Source organism: Xyrauchen texanus, chromosome 20 (assembly GCF_025860055.1).
Source record: "Xyrauchen texanus isolate HMW12.3.18 chromosome 20, RBS_HiC_50CHRs, whole genome shotgun sequence".
Lineage (NCBI taxonomy): Eukaryota > Metazoa > Chordata > Actinopteri > Cypriniformes > Catostomidae > Xyrauchen > Xyrauchen texanus.
In genome coordinates this window covers 35617389-35630822 of record NC_068295.1, presented here as the reverse complement: position 1 = coordinate 35630822, position 13434 = coordinate 35617389, and the positions used below count along the sequence as shown (strand labels likewise).

Genomic DNA, 13434 nt, shown 5'->3' with positions numbered 1-13434 from the left:
ATAAATATCATAAAGTTGACAGTGATCTGAATCGCGAGGGTGTTTTCATTATTGTAACCTTAGAGACGCAAATACCGCTCCCAAAAACTGAAACAACCCAATTACACTGGAAATAAAGGTTCTATCTGTCTGTCTGTCTGTCTGTCTGTCTATCTATCTATCTACTGAAAGTATGTAAGTATGTATGTATGTATGTACAGTATGTATATATGTATTGTATGTACAGTAAATATATACTATGTATCATTGTCTTAGCTGACAAATAGCAGTTCCCTGTCTACCAATCACTGAGGGTGATTTAAAAGAACACATAAGTAAAATGTGGCATCATCCATAGCAGTTTTGTGAATAGGTTTTAAGCAAAAGTTCCTAGCTAGGAATTATTTGGAGAACTTCTACAGGTGAGATAAAAATCTTTCTGAATATGGGTCCAGATTTCTGCATATGAAGTCGTATCAGTTTGCCTTTTATTTAATTATTCATCTCTTCCTCTGTAAACACTGCATGATGGCACGGACATCTAACTTTTAAAAAAGTGCTCATTAAAAAGCAGGTTAGTCCCAGAATATTGAAAGTTTTAAGACATTTTAAGTTAATTTCGATTAACTTAAAATTATGTTAATCGAAAGTGGTGATGTCCGAGTTGGTTAGTTGTTTACTCTGTAAATAGTCTCTCCACATCCATCAGCTCGTCCCATTCACAGTGATCTGCGCAGACCTGCTGTGAGGACCACAGCATGAGAGGCAGGCACTTTCGCATTGAATGACTGACAGCATATTGAATGAATCAGTGTGAAGTTGAGGCAATGTCTTCCTTCACATAGCTTTTCACCTATATTTTACGCCCCCACTACTACACCACTGATTACAAGTTGAAGTTTATATGTCATAAGGTAGCATTTTGTGAGGAATAGAGTGGAAAATAAGTGTTCATGAACTGATTATATGCCATTTTGCTCGTGATTTGTGTGAAAGTGAATCAAAGTCATTGTTGTAGTGCCAGGAAACTGCTTTGATACATATACAACTAGCCACGAAAAAAATCCTTTTGCAAAAATATAATTGTAAAAACGTGATTCTAAGAGAACAGGTTGTAAAATTTACACAGAACAAAACAGACCAAAATTGTTATGACTCATCTTGTACTATCCAAATGTTTGTCCAATGCAATAGTCTCTAGAATGAGAATGTCCCTCCCCCTAATACCACCTGCAACTGACTTGCAGGTCATAAATTATGGTTCACCGATGTGATTTAACTAAAGCCGTTATATGGGCCTACCCATTTTTATGCCACCCCACCTCCATCCCCAACAGCAAACTTCCTATTTTAGTACGGAAAAAAACAAGACCGAAGAAAAAACAAACAAAAGAGTAAAACACTTTTACTGATAGCCAAAAGCACTATCAAATCGGCAAAGACATTTAATAAATGAACGAAGGGATTGGGGAAGTATGGAACTTTGTGTATATCAAGTATTCCAATTCTGAGGAAATCAGTGGAGCTTTCTGCAGAGTACAGATTCATTTTGGCATGACCACGACCAATTGCAATTAGCTTTTTTAAGAAGCAAATGATCAGAGGCATGCATTGATGCATTTGCACACCCACTCTTAACACGGTGATCTCAGCAGTGCGTTTGTGTATTGGAGGTCAGGGCTCAGTTCTGCAATGGGCCAATAGTGGAAGTGAAACCGATGGGTCAGTTCACTTCCATGAACGCAAGACCAACTTGCTGCTACCTCTGCAGTCAGACAGATAGTATTTGAGTGTGTGCCCCTTAAAAATGTTAACAATTCAGGTATGCATGCACTTACATAACCTAGACTGTGACAAACTCTAACAAACCAAAAATCTGTAGTGGGAGGAAACTCATCTAACTGGCTTATTACCCAAATAGATTGCATTAAACTGCATGATGCGTTTCAATGCCAGATTCTCACAAACTCTCTCTATAAACAAGCCGTAAAAACGCATATGTGAGTCATAAACACATTTTACAAGTCAAATGTATAATGTCCTTGATGTTAGCAGGTAAAATCCACAACACACTCCTGATTGCATGGCTAATGTTGCCGGTAAAACTGATTTTGCTCAGACAGAGCGAGTCAGTGCAGTCGAGAGAAAGGCTGTAAATGTGAGTGACAAGGCATAAACAAGAAGGCAACTGTGAAAGAAGCACACGAATAAAGCTACAATTCACAAAGTGCCGAGTGCAAAGCCAAGCTGTAGGCACACCCTAGGGACATATGATCATTTGAAAAGAAAGTATAAAAATGTGTGACACTTTCTGAGCATTTATGATGGTGTCTAAATTACCAACTTATTAGAGTAAACTTTACTAGAAAAATAAATAATATTAGACATTATTCAAAACCTCATCACAGAGATGCTATCAAGCTTACATCATTCCACCCTGATTTGCAGATGAATAGGATCTTCTGGTATTTAATTGCGGAAGCCAAGAGACCACATTCATACTGGAAGGTGTGTTGGGCACAGATGATTCACCAGCAAAAAAACTGTTACTTGTGACTACCTTGAGCAAGGTAGGTGATAGAGCCTATGTCTGAAATATAACCGCTCGCTGCCTAACACTGTAATGATTAAGTAATGATTATATGTAGAGTTATGTGAGTAATGATAAAGTTTTAGAAATGCAATTCAAAGTGGTATGCACAAGAGGCTCAAAATTATTTCAAGTGAACCATTATTTGAAATTACATTTACTTTGACAAAAAAAAAAATATTTTTAAGATTTTCTTTTGGCAGTGAAAAAGAAATGAAGAAACATGTGATTAATAGGTGCGCATACTGGACTACAACTGAACAATAAAATATCCTTCTGAAGATCTCTCTCACTCTCTCTCTCTCTCTCTCTCTCGCTTTCTCACTGTGACATAACAGCTCCAACATTTAGGAATACTACAGGTTCAGGGGTCAAACTGTGGAGTAGTTGATAGATCAATAGACAGACGGACAGAAAGACAGACAACGATAGATAGATAGATAGATAGATAGATAGATAGATAGATAGATAGATAGATAGATAGATAGATAGATAGATAGATAGATAGATAGATAGATAGACAGATGATAGTTAGACAGACTGATGATAGACAGACTGACAATAGATAGATAGTCAGACAGACAGACAGAAAATAGATAGACAGACAGAAGAGAGATAGATTTAATAATTTTAACTCCTCTTTAAACAACTTTTATTTGCACTAAAGGCCCAAGACTTACTATGAAACATTAATAAAAAAGCCAAAATGGTAAAAAAGAACAGTTTGCGTAAATATACAGTATAAAACCTAATTTACAACTTTATAAAAGTGTCAGCTGGAGAGGGGAACAAGATGTTTCTAAAGAATGTCAGGAGCCATGCCATAGTACACGAAATGGCAAAGTGCAGAGGGGTTTGACTACTGTGGGCAGCATAAAATCGTATCACACTGCACATAGTAATTAAAAGGCTTATGTGACCAAATATGCAATGTGAATTTACGAAGCCTTTTACGTTTGTTTCACCCGTTTTTCCAAAAAGCTAAATAACGTTGGGTTGTTTTTCCTATATTGCCATAATCATTGTGTCACTGTTAGTTTTACACTGCTGGGTTATTTTTTAGTAGTTTAGCAAATTGGTTTAAATGCAGGTCTCGCGATGACAGTTTACATTTTAACGGTCCAGTTTTAACTGTCAGAACGCAACTGACAATCAGCAGGTGTGACCGTCACTTTATCTTGCACGTGGTTTATTTATCACAATTATTTACCACATTTTAGTGAAAATGTATTATCATATCGCTATTTGCGTCCCAATACAATTTGTTAGGCTAGCTGATATTAACACATATGTGATGGCCAAGTTTCACTTTTAGGCCAGTTTAACCCTCGGAATGTGTTACTACCTACGTCAATTCAAGACATTTTATGTGAATCAGAGTTTCAATAAAATTTTAATCTCTGAACTCTGAATGATAAATTCGACTATTAATTTGACCTCAAATTACATCTTAAATGCGAAGTTAACCCACTGCATTATACGGCATTATGCTCATAAACCAAAGCAAAAATGGTTTGTTATTATTAATAGTCGAAATATACATTAGTAACACACCAAACAATGGGTTTTCAAGCCACAGGTAGCCCCCTCAGGTTCTTGCAACGAAGAGACTACAGAATTCAAGCGTAAACTTAAGTGTTGCCGATCAAAGCGTTCTGTGTCGTTTAATTGCCCTCTCGGTGACCAAAAATAAAAATGACTGTCTGATATCAAAAAAGCAACTAAAGCCATAAACTGACGCTATTAAAGGCGTTTTATCTGATTCAATGAGACCTAAACACCGCGCGCCGCTCATCTATTGGACAGACATGTCATCGGCATTACCTTCATCGAGAAGCCGTTCAAGGTGGTTGAAGATCCCGCAGAAGTTGGGCAGACTGCTCATTAATTTCTTATCGTTCATGAGCTGCATCAGATAGTCTGGGGTCGGCTTCGGCTTCTCTTTCGTTTCCATTTCCCCCACCATATTCCACAGAAATCACCACCGACGCCCCAAAGTAGACCGAAAAAGTCCCAAATAAATAGGCTGAAGTATAAATAATAAATAAAGTATAAAACCGCAAGTGAATGAGACAAGTGTCTGTTGCTCGTCCGCGGCTGGTGTCTCCTCGGTCTTTACGCACCGTCCGCTGCTGCAACACCGCACTTCTCTGAATGACAGTTTTTAGGGCAGCTGACGAAATTAAATTAAATGAGTAGAAATATAATATAAACGGGTTGAGAGGAAAGCCAGGTCTCTTTTCAGGAAAATGTGCCCGATAAATTCCACAAGTTACTCGTAACCAAAAATACGACTCCCGCGTGCCCAGTGCCCCTCTTATGATTTATTTGAGCGACAGACTTGTCCTTCTGGGGCGGTACAAATGTTCATTTTCCCCCGAGTTCCCCAGAGCTTCCTGTGTCTTGTCTCTGTATGTGTATGTGTGCAGCAATATAAGCGTCTGTCCCTCCCGTCTTTCTCAATGAGATTGGCATTCGGTCCTCCGTTAAAGACCAGCTCTGCCTGCGCTCGCGAGCCCGTCACATGATCACACTGAGTTCTAGCAGCATGAAATCAGACTGTGGGAGGAGAGAGAGAGAGAGAGAGAGAGAGAGAGAGAGAGAGAGAGAGAGAGAGAGAGAGAGAGAGAGAGAGAGAGAGACTGTACATTTGGAACTCTAAAACATCGTGTTTATACAGGATATACTGTATCTTCAAAGGAACCATTCTGTAAGGATTGGCAATTTTTTGCTTTCCTTGCAAATTGCAACCTCAATAACCTGGCACCATCACAATTTCTGTTATTTTTATGCATGCAGCCTACACATCACAATAATGAGAGGAGCAGTGCACCCAAAAATGATCATTTTGCCATCGCATGTTCAAATCCGAGCATATTTTAGTTGCTTTCTTCTGTTAAATACAACATAAATAATATGAAGCAAAGTATTGAACGAAATACACTGCAAAACATATTTTAGTGTTAGTTTCCTGTAAAAATATCTAAATATCCTTAAAAAAAGAAACCAATACTTAAGAAGCAGAATGACATAAGACATTTAATCTTGTTTTCAGAGAAATCCAACAACTTTTAAAAGGAGTTTATGCTTAAAACAAGAAAGGAAATAAAACTATTTGCCAATAGGGTAAGAAAAATCTACTTGATTTTTCTTGTTATAAGCACCATTACAAAATATTGTTAGATTTCTCAGAAAACAAGACAAAATGTTGTTTTGTTTATCAAATAAATGTATCTTGATTTAAGAGTGTTTCGACATTTTTACTGGAAACCAAGACAAAATTACTCGGTAAGAAATTTTTTTTTGTCATATATGAACTAAAGTGGATTAGAATTGTCATTCAAATCCAACCGCAAATTAGATTTGAGAGATGGGCAGGGAGGAAGATTATCAGTGAATAACACTTTAAAGTCCAGGCCTCACACAAAGCTATCTTATGCACTCAGAAGACTTGGAATATAGCACACTAATAATAAAGACAACTTTTACAGTACTTTAATTTAGCTTTTTTGACATTGGAACCTTTCTGTATATCACCATCCACTTTTGTTTTATGAAAAGCAGCTTGGGTATTGTGCCTAATATCTCCTTTTGTATTGCATGGAAAAAAGTAAATAATACTGGGTTGAGACAACATGGGGGCGAGTAAATGTTCATTTTGACATATACGAATACAAAACAAAAGGTTGTATACCGTAGGGATGTGCGAGACTATTCAATTAGTTGAATAAATGTTTCAGATGCTGCTAGTCGACACTGGAATTACTAGTCGGTTAACATTTCCCCTATTAAACTGATCATAATTTTTACACATTTATGTATGGCTTTATATTTTTACAGAGTGTTTAAATTACTGTCATAATGATGTTACATATTTTAAATAGAATTAATACTACAAATATTACTTTAAAAAGAGGATATCTGGAGCAGATACAACAACACACTCTCAAGGCGAAATCGTCAGAATTCAAGATTTTTCAAAATTTGGCTAATTCATATGATATCGTGCGACTGCACTCATTTGAATTCATACGACTTTCACTACAGCCAATGATGTCGCTGGACATAGTTTCCATCTAATATGCAATTACTTGCTTCTGTCGCACACAACAGCACGGTGTATCGGAGAACCGGCCAGTAGGTTTTTTTTTCTTTTCCTCTCTCTCCTCTCTATCTCTCTCTCTCTCTCTCTCTCTCTCTCTCTCACTGCCGCTCTGCGTTGGCCTTTTCCCTCTCGTTTAAATTTTACAGTGTTTTTTGGAGGGTACCACACTGTTTCAAGAAATACCCCCCATTTGAATTATTTCTGTTTCCCTCCCCTTGTCCCCTCCCGGGTCGATGGGGATGACCTGCCGGTAGACCAGGCTTAAAGCACGCCCTCCCCCAGGGAAAGGGGGGGGGGGGGGGTGTACGTCAGGCTGGGGGCTCCCCAGCCTGAGAGAACGAGGGAGGAATGTGGCAGGGCGAAGGTCGGGGCCGGGTTGTCATTATACACAACCGGTCCCTTATCAGGCTAATTAAGCCTCCGAGAGGGATAAAGGCCGATGGCGGCCGGTGGTGCGGGAGAGAGAGATAGTTTACGGACATGTCCGTCATGTGTGTTTGTGTCTTTTTAAGTTTATCATTAAAACTAATATTTATATTGCCAAGCTGGTTCTCGCCTCCTCCTTTCCATCGAACTGCTTTACAATATGCCTGTTAAATATTCGCTAACGTTGATTCAGTGAATGCGTGTCATGTCCTATATTTAATGTACAATGATCATAATGCAAGGCGAGCACATTAAAGATATTACAGATTTTAGTTTCGTATTTGGAATAGATTAAGTATTTAAATGGGTCGTATAAACACATTTTTTGACTGTTTTCTGAAGGTTGGTTTCTTTTTAGACTAGTCGACTTAAAAATGTCCATTTAAACGTCAGTGAAATTAGTCGTTCAGCACATCCTTAGTATACAGTAACATTAATTCACTATGAACTGACATGAATTAACTATTAACATTTGCATTTTTATTATTAACCACGATTTATAAATGATACCTATGCATTAACTGATGTTAAAGGGAAAGTTCCCCAAAAATGAAAATTCTCTCATTTATCATGACATGATTTATCATCTCGGCTCTGTGGGTCCATAATGCATGGTGTCCAGAACTTTGAAGGTCAAAAAAATAAATAAATGATGAAATGTTGAAGTCAAATTGGAGATTAATAGTAAAAAAGGACTTCAAAATTCATCTGTTTCTCACCCACACCTATCATATAGCTTCTGAAGGCATGGATTTAACCACTGGAATCATGTGGATTTTTTTCTGGCCACTATTCTCTTGGTACAGACCTACAGAGCTGAGATATTCTTCAAAAAAAATCTTTGTTTGTGTTCAACAGAAGAAAGAAAGTCATACACATCTGGGATGGCATGAGGGTGAGTAAATAATGAGAGAATTTTCATTTTTGGGTAAACTTGTAAAGTGTTTCCAACATTGGGTGCTTTATTCCTTTAAATCAACACATACTAAAAAAAATTTATAAAGGGCTGGGTAAAAAAATATACATTTTGTGATTTTTTTTTTTTTTGGGTGGGTTACTGGCTGGTAAATGTTTTAGATTTCACTCACCAATGAATGAGTAGTATATTGGCAAAGAAGTTCAGCACCAAGGACCTATTATTGCATGTTGAGAGTAAAAGTTTGGTTTGACTCGTTCCATTTAATGCATCTGAAGACAAGATTCACACACCCATTTGTCATTGAATAATTTAGTTATAATACACTTTCTGTTCTTTACAGTCTGTTGTTGACCAAAAATGAAATATTTAATAGTAATAGTGAATAGCACGGATACTGTAAAAAAGCCATTCAACTTCATTCTCATTAATATAGATCTCTGCCTATCTTTCACAGAACAAGCTGCTGGTTGACAATCAGTCAGACTTCATAAGTGGACATTCCACCGATACTTGCCGAGTCGCTGACACAGGTAAGAGCTAGATACAGATCATCTGTTCTGATTCTACTGGACCCTTCTGCAGCCTTTGACACAGTCATCCATCAGATCCTACTGTCCACCCTGTCTACTCTGGGCATCAAAGGATCTGTGCTGGGCTGGTTTAAGGCCTATCACTCATGTAGGTTTTTCAAGATAGCCTGGAGAATTGAGGTTTCCAAGTAAGCTACTTACTGGGATATCTCAGGGCTCAGTGCTTGGGTCACTTCTCTTCTCTGTATACACAACATCACTGGGACCCATCATTCTAGCACATGGGTTGTCTTACCGCTGCTACACCGATGACACACAGCTCTACTTGTCTTTCCAGCCCAACGACAACATGGGGACTGCTCGAATCTCGGCCTGTTTGGCAGACATCACCTCTGCAAATGATCCAGAATCTGGATCAGCAGCACATCTGGTCTTCAACGAACCAAAGAGAGCACATGTTACATCACTCCTTGTCTCTCTTCACTGGCTGCCGGTTGATGCATGTATCAAATTTAAGGCTCTGATGCTGGCATACAGAACAGTCACTGGGACTGCTCCAGCGTACCTAAAATCATTCCTGCAGAGCTACGTTCCCACCTGAAGACTGCGATCGGGTAATGAGCAGCGCCTTGTTGTACTATCACAAAGAGACACAAATCAAAACACTTCTGCGGCATGCTCATTGAACTGTCACTAGAGACCATTTTAGCACTTGTTCAACATATCAATATAAATACTTGTAAAAAGTACAAATTATGCCTGTAAACAATAAACATGTAACAAAATATATGCAATATAATACATGCATTTTCAAGGCATCAAATGTATTGATGAAATACATGGAATTTGTCCATTTTTAAAAATCTAAAATGGGACCAAAATGGTCAACAACTTATGATTAAGAAAGATTAGTTAAATTAATGTTTTTGTAATGGACAAAGTTAGAAGATCCCTTTATAATTAGCAACATGAGCTGAGAGATAATTTATTTCCTAATTAAGAAAATTAACATAATTCTGAAATATACCCAAATGAATTGGAATCAAAACGAAATCCAATCGACCCCTACCCACAAAACAAAATTTGCTTAATTTTTTTAACTACTTAACCTCTAAATTGAACTAGGAAGGATACTTTAATACAGGTGATTTTATTGTGTACTCAGAAATCTCTGACTTCAGGTGTTTGTGTACCTGAGTGTGCATCGCTCGCATGGATAAAAGACTCATTTGTCCTTTTTTCCTCTTTTGGCAAGCTGGATGGGAATGGTAGTGATTGTAAAGGAGAAGTGTGATTGACTAAATGCCAGAGAACTTCACAATGAACTACAATGGTAAGAAAATGAGGCATTTATCTCAATAGAAGGACTCCAGAAAAAAAAGAAAGTGTTACAAAATGCAGATAGAGCCTAATGCTTTGTCAATATGTGCCAGTACTCCACTAAAGCTATTGCAATGGGAACAGCTCCTTCCTCTCGATTATACTTCTTTTGTTGTTATTTGTAACAGCATAAGAACTGCATAAGCAGAAACCTAATATAGACATTTGGAAAGTTTGATTTGCTACATTTAAAATTTGCATTAATTCGCACTAATGCAATGCATTACATTTAGAAAATAAAGGCGATTAGGACCACTCTAGCATAAAAATAGTCAAATGGAAATTTCCGAGAGCACTAAAGTTATTTTCCGCACAGTGAGCATAATTTCTAACTGCTAAAATCCCTTCATTAAAATGTTTATATAAATACTCTAATTGGCTTAATGGTTTTGCCACTCCTTTTGTTATGTAAAATGGTTCTCATGCCTGGTGCTGTTTGGCTTTATATACAGCCTTGAAAGCAACCATTCCAGTCACTGTTTGGCGTTACATTGGTCCATCAGTTCTATTTACGTGAATGAAAAAAACAGGGACATGTATAAGAAATAGCCGGAAAACAAAACGAGGGAAAATGTGGAAAGCCACACCAGAGGGCTGAGGAGATGAGGGTAGAGAGGGCTGGCGGCCCAATATCTGACAGCATGGAAACAAACGACCCACCAGAACAGGAAGGGATTGTCCAGGTCCTGCCCAGCACCTTTTCATCCTTTTGTAAGGCCCGGGTCTTTCACATGCAGATCCCCCTTGGACGCGGAGGCCTGTGTTAGGGCGCCTTGCCCTCCTGAGTTCAGAGAAAGGGGTGTATTTACCCCTCACCCCTTCTTCAGCGAGAACTACCCCTCCTTCACACATTCACCCCATAGCGCTTCGCTCGCTCACTCGCTCTCCAAACGACAGAAGCCTTGTTTGAGAGCAGAGGAATTACGTTAATGAATGCATTCCTTTACACATGCACCATGAAACCGGGCAAGAAGAGCAAGCTTGTCTCTGTCTAGTTGAACCAGGGAACAAGTGCAATGTTGCTTTCAAACCCACCCCTTTCATCTCTCTCCATCTCCCTTTTTCTAGCTCTATCATTTTGTCACTTGTAAGCTCTGCTTCAAATATCCCAGAAATCTCATAAACAGAGCATTGGATCAAGTCTTCAAGGAATAGTTTACCCAAAAATGTTAATTCTGTCATTCATGTTGTTCCAAACCCATATAACTTTCTTTCTTCTGTGGAACACAAAAGGAAAGCATTTAAAGAATCTCCGTTGACTGAATTAAATACAATGGTGGTACTGGGAATTACTTTAATGCTTAAATGCTTATTTATTCTTCAAATGCACGATGTTATCGTTGTTTGTTGATCCTGTTCTTGCACATCCCTAAAATGCTTGATCTAGGAGAACTCGGCTAGTTGAAGAGCATTAATGATGGTTAAAAGTAATTGTGAGGTGGAAGTGATGTTCTATATTTATTTTCCTCTGTAAACTAACTTGAAAATGACACTACTCATTGTATAACCGCAGGCTTCGTTTGCCTAGGGTGCTTAAGTTTGTTTAGAAGAACTTGCAAAAGTTCACTTTGTATGATGAAGAACAGACCGTAATTCTTAAGTTTTCGCTTAAATCATTAATAAAATCTATAAACAGTACACACACAAAAAAAGGATTTTTGCAGCTTGTTCACTTTGCTTAATTAAAATAGACTAAAGCAACACAATTCCTGAACATTTTGTCACAACTTGATTTAATTGCATTTTATCCATTTAAATTTGTTAAATGGAAGTTTACTTAATCTATTAGATTTTTTGAAACTCCAGTCTGTAGTGTTTCAAACCAGCATGTGTATAGCATGCAAACATTCACTTTTACTAGCTATTTTATAAAGAAATGAAAGAGATTTATTTGAGTTACACTGGCATGTCTAAATTTGTTAGGTTTACTCAATTCAGCTAGGTTCTTTATACACAAAGTGCTTGCATTGAGATTACATACAGGGTTTCCGCAGGTTTTAAAATGTCTTGTTTCGCCTTTCTGCAAATAAGGCCTTAAAAAGGTTTTAAATCGGAGCAGCAAGTCTTAAATTCACAAGTTCATGGCTATAAATGCTGTATAAGGGATTGTTTTCTCGTTGCGTTTATGCAGGGTGACCAAATTTCCGTTTTTAATAGGTGTGTCCCGACAATTCTCTAAACATTGTAACTATGTCCCGGTTTCAGATGGTAGGCTCACTGATTTTTTTCTAATTACATTTAATATACAAATTTTCCTTCTCACTATTGTTTTTGGTATCGTGTGCAGAAAAGAGAAGCAATTTTGATGCATCACACGTTGACTTGACGATACTTTAATTCAAGTCTTTCAGCAAATCCGCTGAAATATATCTGGTTACCATGGCAGTGATGTCATGCGCCTGGCGTTCACGTTTTTTGTAGTCATGCAATATGACATCATATGGATAGGATAGGCTACATGGAATTAAAAATTTTTTTAAAAAAATTTAAAAAAAGCTTAAAATGTTGAAACAAATCTAAATCTAAAATAAAATATACATTTTCACAAACTATATAGTCTATACAGTTAAGTGCAGAAGTTTGCACACCCCTTTTGTTTTATAAGTTTCCACAACCCTTTCAGACTCTATACAAATAGCATATAAGAGATAAAATATTATATTTGTTATGTACTGACCTTCAAAAGCACCATAACACAAAAATCTCTCTTATTTACACAAATCATCCCAAAAGTTTGCACCCCTTGGTTCTCCTTGTATTGCCTTCTTGAGCATCAATAATTGTTTGCACCTTTTGTAATAGTTGTGTATTAGTCCCTCAATTGTCCCAAGTGTCATACGATAGATCTCATCATATAGCCACTGAAGAAATCAAATGTGCTGAAGATGCTGAGAAACCAAATAATTGTACAATAAATAAAAGTTATTTCCACATTCTGGTGGTTGGGAGCAGAGGTATTCAAGCCTTAAGATACTTTTTGTAAAAGTAGTTAAAAAGTAATGGAGATCTCTTGAAAGTTGCATTTTTAAACTTTGAAGTGTTGATATAAATATGAGTCTTCATGTGCTCTCAAGACATTTACATTTAGAGAACATATGGACGTATTGTGTTTCCCATCAACTGATTCCTTAAATTTAGCTTCATAATACCTGCAGAAAGAATACCTGACAAGGTTAAGAAAACCAATTTCAAACACGAGAAACCACTGTCCACGACTGAATTAAGTTAAGCCAAAAAGCAATATTTTTAAGTGCACTGATATACAATATGGCAGCTACATCGATAACATAAAACCTTACAGGTTCATGCCCGCCTCGTGACCACACTTTATGTACGAATACATACAAATATGAATACGAATAAGTAGCAATCCACAAGAGTTGAAAATTATTACTGTATTAATAGTAGCAGTAGAATCAGCTATAGTATATAATATTGCTTGGTGTAATTTAATGACTAATTTAGGAAATCAGTGTGCTGATATGTCCTCTATAAACGTGAGGAA

The 13434-nt window shown here is 37.3% G+C and overlaps 1 protein-coding gene across 4 annotated transcripts in view; it reads right to left on the bottom strand.

Annotated features, from left to right (window-relative positions):
* LOC127660706 (protein quaking-like) overlaps nt 1–5010 on the bottom strand; it is a 130755-nt gene extending 125745 nt beyond the window's left edge. For all 4 annotated transcript variants that reach the window (XM_052151081.1, XM_052151084.1, XM_052151082.1 and 1 more), the window contains exon 1: nt 4394–5010. In XM_052151081.1, coding sequence (XP_052007041.1) covers nt 4394–4535 — 142 coding nt within the window. In that variant the 5' untranslated portion in view covers nt 4536–5010. The remainder of the gene's footprint in view (nt 1–4393) is intronic.
* Between the last annotated feature and the right edge of the window lie 8424 nt (nt 5011–13434).